Raw genomic sequence first — 5,379 nt, forward strand, 5'->3', positions numbered from 1 at the left:
AAGAAAAAATTCATTTTATCATAAGGACATTTGCACTAGATTGTTTTTCCACAGCTCAATTATAATTGCCAAACTGTAGAAACAAGCTAAATGCCCACCAACCCAGGAATGGGTTAACAAGCTGTGGTATATGTATACCATGGTATACAATTCAGCCATAAAAAGATGGAGACTTTACATCTTATATGTTTACCTGGATGGAGGTGGAACACATTCTTCTTGCTCAATTTTCCCCAGAATGGAGGAGCAAGAATTCAGTGTATTCAATCATAATATGAAGCCAGCAGATGATCTAGCATGTTCACATAAGAGAAAAACTCAAATCAGTTCAGTGGGGGAGCAGGAGAAAGAGAGGGCATGGGTGTGCTCCCACTTAATGGGCACAATTTTAGGGTGGTTGGCACACCTCTTGGGGGCAGAACACAATAATAAGGGGGAGTTCACCTAAAAAATGCAAACTTGTAACCTAATTCTTTGGACCCATAAATTAACCTCAAGCAATAAAAAAAAGAAGCAGCAATAAATGTTTATTAGTTATCTGACAAAGGTGTGTTGAATGCTTAATATGTAATGAGAATCATTCTAGGGCATGGTGCTGAACAGTGAACATCTTGAGTATACATTTCAGTGTGGAGACACACAGAATAAACAAATAAATAAGCACATACCTGTCCGTGATGAGTATTAGTAAGGAAAAGAAAAGTTTAGGCTTAAGTTATGAGGAAGGTGGCTAAATATTTTATGTAGAAATCCTAGCAATTGTAGGATTTCCTGAATACAGGAGCATCTTATGAGAAACCAGAATGAAAGTATTAATCAAGGTGATGGGACTTGATTACTAATTAGGTAAAGGAAAGTGGTACGGGGCAGGGGTGAGTGGGGTGGGAAAAGGAAGATGAATATGAAATGTTAGAATCATGCCAGCACTCGGGTGAGGAGAGGGTGGATCTACTTACTGGGTGAGATTAATGTGCAGTAGAAGCAGTTTGGGAAGGGAGGAGAGATGCCCTCAATCTTGCACAGGTTGAATTCCTGGCATGTATGGGGCTCTCTCCAGGCTGCTAGAGGTCTGGAGGCAGATCACAGTTGAGACAGGGGACTCAGCAGGCAGTTTTGGGGAAAATTGCCAAATTGCAAGTGCTTGAGAAAGCCCAGGGATTCTGCATAACTAAAAATTGAGAAATTGCAGAGTCGTGCAATGAAAAGTTGACTTTCACAATTAGTGCCAGTACCTTAGTACTAAGGGTGCCAGCCACATACACTGGGGCTGGCAATTTCGGACCCAGCCCAGACCTGCTAAACAACAATGACAATGACAACAAAAAACTAGCTGGGCGTTGTGGTGGGCACCAGTAGTCCCAGCTACTTGGGAGCCTGAGGCAAGAGAATCGCTTAAACCTAAGAGGTGGAGGTTGCTGTGAGCTGTAATGCCACGGCACTCTACCAAGGGCCACATAGTGAGACTCTGTCTAAAAAAGAAAAAAAAAGTTGACTTTCAGAAAACCACATATTAGGAGATTGGAGAAGAATATGGTTGTCTGCGTTAGTACTGAAGACGTTAGACTCAGCAAATAGCGTTGACGGTTTATCAGGGACCAGCTGAGGGGCTGGCTAGAGTTCTGCTCCCACTTAGGATGGTAGGTGGACTTTGCAGATTTGGGTTCTAGCGGTGACAGAGCCTTGCAGATGTGGGCTGGTGAGATGTGGAAAAGCGGGTACCCGTTGAGTTCGGAGAACGGGCTCCGCGCGCCCCCTAGCGTCCTTACTTTGCAGCACACTCACCTTTTCCTTCCAGGAACCATTCAAGACATTGTTCCACTGACTTTGGTTTCTTAAACCCATTTATTGAATTCCAGAAAAAATAACTGGACACAATAATATCCTTGGGATTTCTCATGACATAAATCACCTTAAGGGAAAAAAAACAGGAAACAGAAAAATTTGTTTTCTATTCCTTTGATCTTCATAAAACTGGAGAAAAATGTAATTCTTACACAATGTCTAATAAAGATCATTGGATTTGTACAAATAAATTACTTGAGGAATTCATTAATGAAATACAAAATTCAAATTCCCTATGAAGTACTTACTGTTTCAGGAATATGACAATGGAAGAGGAAAGCATTGTCTCTCCCCTCGGGGGTATATTGGCATCCTCACAACGGGAAGCAACTGGAGGGTTTTTAAACCTGGATGTCATTTCATGGTGTACAGAGGGTGCCATAAAGTGTATGTACATTTGGAGAAAGGAGTAAATTGTATTGAAATTGTAATGCTCAATTTTCACTGATAACAGAAGATGAATACAAGTCTTATATAGCACCTCTTATAATTGTAGACGTTAAACATGACTTAAGTATTACACAAACTCTATTAAGTATTACACAAACTCTATTAAGAGTTTTTTCCTTTGCTAATATATGCATACAGGTTTTTACACCCTCTGTATTTGTGTACTGTAGTTTGACGATCACTACCAGGAGAATGGATTAATACCTTATGGTGAGTTCATAGAAATGTAGAAATAGATATCCACATGTACACCTAAAACCACGGATGAATCTCACAGACATCAGAGTCATTGAAATAGTCCAGGCACCCAATAGTTCATACAGCATGACTCAATTTCCACGTATATTAAGTTCAAGAACAAGCAAAATTAATTTATGGGTTAAGTCAGTGGGGGTTTTATCTCTGTGTGTGGGCACTGACAGGAAGGGGCATGAAGGAGTGGAAATGGTATCAGTTTGGACCTAGATGAGGGTTACTCAGTGTGAATATATGTCATATTCCTTCAGGTCATACTTCAGATTGCTACACACATACACAGACACATACACAGCCCTACTCATACACAGAAGGAAGATTACTTAGCATTTGAGCATCTAAATTGTCCTTTGGATTCTGCACCCACTCACTTTGTGACATTAGTCCTCTGCTCACTCTGGGCCTCAGTTTTTCCACACGGAAAATCGTTACCTGTGGCTCCTCATCTCCAAAGACAGCTACGCACAGTAGAACACAGTGGTCAGGAGAACTACCACAGCTGGATTTCAGCACTGACTTAGAAACTTGCTGGTTCCCACATGAACATTTCTGCTTTTTCTCAGTGGCAAGAAGCAATTACTGAATTATGTTTGACTCACTATTTTTTAGAATAATACAAAGGTCTTATCTAGTATATGTTGCAGTTATAAATTCTATCTGGGCCTAAAATATGCTTTTCCTTTATTGATTTATTTATTTATTTACTCGTTTATTTATTTAGAGACAGAGTCTCACTCTATCACCCTGGAGTTGCGTGCCATGCCATTATCATTGCTCACAGCAACCTCAATTTCCTGGGATTAGGCAATCCTTTTTTTCTTTGGTCTGGATGTGTTTGAACCTGCCGCCTCTGGCATATGGGGCCAGTGCCTTACTCTTTTGAGCCATGGGCACCACCCAAGGCAATCTTTTTGCCTCAGCCTTGCAGTAGTTGGGACTATAGGCACCCACACACACACACAATGCCCAGACAGTTTTTCTATTTTTGGTAGAGGTGGGGTCTCACTCTTGCTCAGGCTGCTTTCACCCTCCTGAGCTCAAGCAATCCACCTGCCTTGACCTCCCAAAGTGCTAGGAATATAGGCATGAACCATCACACCCTGCCTAAAGTATGGTTTTCTAAGATTCTGGCATTATCATGTCACTTAATGCCTGAGTTGTATCTGGCTTCCATAGTATGCCTACCCTTACAATCAACTAGAGTCCCTGGAACAGCCACACTGGCATCCCCTAAGGCAGAATCTCAGGTCCCAGCCAGACCTACCAAAATACAATGCATTTTAACCAATTTCCTTGGCACGGCACCTGTAGCACAGTGGCAGTGCCTGTATACAGTGGTATGTGTAGCCACATTCACCAAGGATGGTGGGTTCAAACCTGGCCTGGGCCAGCTAAACAACAATAACAAAGACACCCGGGCTTTGTGGCAGACAACTGTAGTCCCAGCTACTTGCGAGGCTGAGACAAGAGAATCGCTTAAGCCCAAGAGTTTGAGGTTGCTGTGAGCTGTGATGCCAAGGCACTCTACTGAGGGTGACATAGTAAGACTCTATCTCAAAAACACAAAAACAAAAACAACAAAAACAAGGTCTCCAGGTGGTTGCAGGTACATTAACATTTTAAATGCATTGGTCATACATGGCAGGAGTATTGTGCACTGACCTTGGCCTTGGAATTGAAGAAAGACTTGGGGAAAAGATGGATGGGGAGGTGGGAAGTGAGCAAGCGCGGGCCCTCCTTCTTATTTGCTGATGCAAACCCAGGCTCAGACTCTATCCAGGGTGAGCGTTCCCAGATGCGCACAGACTGGACCCACTTGGTATCCCCCTTAGAGTGAATCAGACAGAGAATCTCAATCAACCAGTTTGTTCCTGGATAAAGAAGGAAATACGAATGTCACTCATTTCAATCTGACTTAAAAAATTCTGGTAAGATAGACATAACATAAAATGTGCCATTTTTAAGCATACAGGTTGGGTTTGAAACCCCTACCTCTGGCATATGGGGTTGGTACCCTACTCCTCGAGCCACAGGTACCACCCATCTCCATTACTTTTTAATCTTTCAAAATTGGAACTCTGTACTTAACAAACAACAATTCCTCATTCCACTCCCCTCCCCATCTCAGCCCCTGGCAACCACCTTTGTACTTTCCCTCTGTGAACTCCACTTCTCTAGCCACCTTGTGTAAGTAGAACCAATGAGAGTGAGCATTTTTGTGAGTGGCTCACTTAATTCAGTGCAGTGTCCTCAAGGCTCATCCCTGCTCTAGCATGCATCAGCATTTTCTTCCTTGTGAAGGATGAATCACACTCCACTGTATCTATAGGCCACAGTTTGTTTATTTCTCACCTGTCAATGGGTGTCTGGGTTGCTGCCAATTTTGGGCCATTTCATTTTTTTTATACTGCTCATATGTATTACATTAAGTTCAAAATACCAGATATTAGTGAAGATGTGGAGAAAGAAGACCCTGTCCCTGGAAGCAGAGGGACATTGTTGGCCATTTCCTGAGTCCAATAGTTCCCTTTCCTTTTGAGTTTCCAGGGCCCTGCCCCTTGCAGGGCCTTGATCTCAGTCTGGCCCATCTGCAGACTCTTGCCCTCCAGCCCTGTTCTCAGTGAGATATGATCTACATCTTCCAGACCTTTGGATTTGTCGGGCTCTTTTCAGATTCCTGACTATCACCCAGGATGCTTCTTTTATGTGAAAATATCCCTCCTCATTTGATAATATCCAGCATCCCTTCATGATCAGAACACTTAAGAAAATTGGTATAGAGGGAACATTTCTTAAGCTGATAGAGGCCATCTACAACAAACCCACAGCCAA

The 5,379-nt window shown here is 42.5% G+C and overlaps 1 protein-coding gene across 1 annotated transcript in view; it reads right to left on the reverse strand.

The window, feature by feature from the left end:
• Positions 1 to 1,782: 1,782 nt before the first annotated feature.
• Positions 1,783 to 5,379, reverse strand: part of LOC100954909 (bile salt sulfotransferase-like) — a gene marked incomplete at its 3' end in the record, with an annotated part of 8,608 nt that continues 5,011 nt past the window's right edge. Inside the window, exons 2-3 of the mRNA XM_003803704.1 lie at positions 4,210 to 4,418; positions 1,783 to 1,909 (exon numbers count right to left, since the gene is read on the reverse strand). Of these exons, the coding sequence (XP_003803752.1) occupies positions 1,783 to 1,909; positions 4,210 to 4,418 (336 nt within the window). The remainder of the gene's footprint in view (positions 1,910 to 4,209; positions 4,419 to 5,379) is intronic.

The sequence above is a fragment of the Otolemur garnettii genome, unplaced genomic scaffold, assembly GCF_000181295.1.
Source record: "Otolemur garnettii isolate 467f Iridium unplaced genomic scaffold, OtoGar3 scaffold00441, whole genome shotgun sequence".
NCBI lineage: Eukaryota > Metazoa > Chordata > Mammalia > Primates > Galagidae > Otolemur > Otolemur garnettii.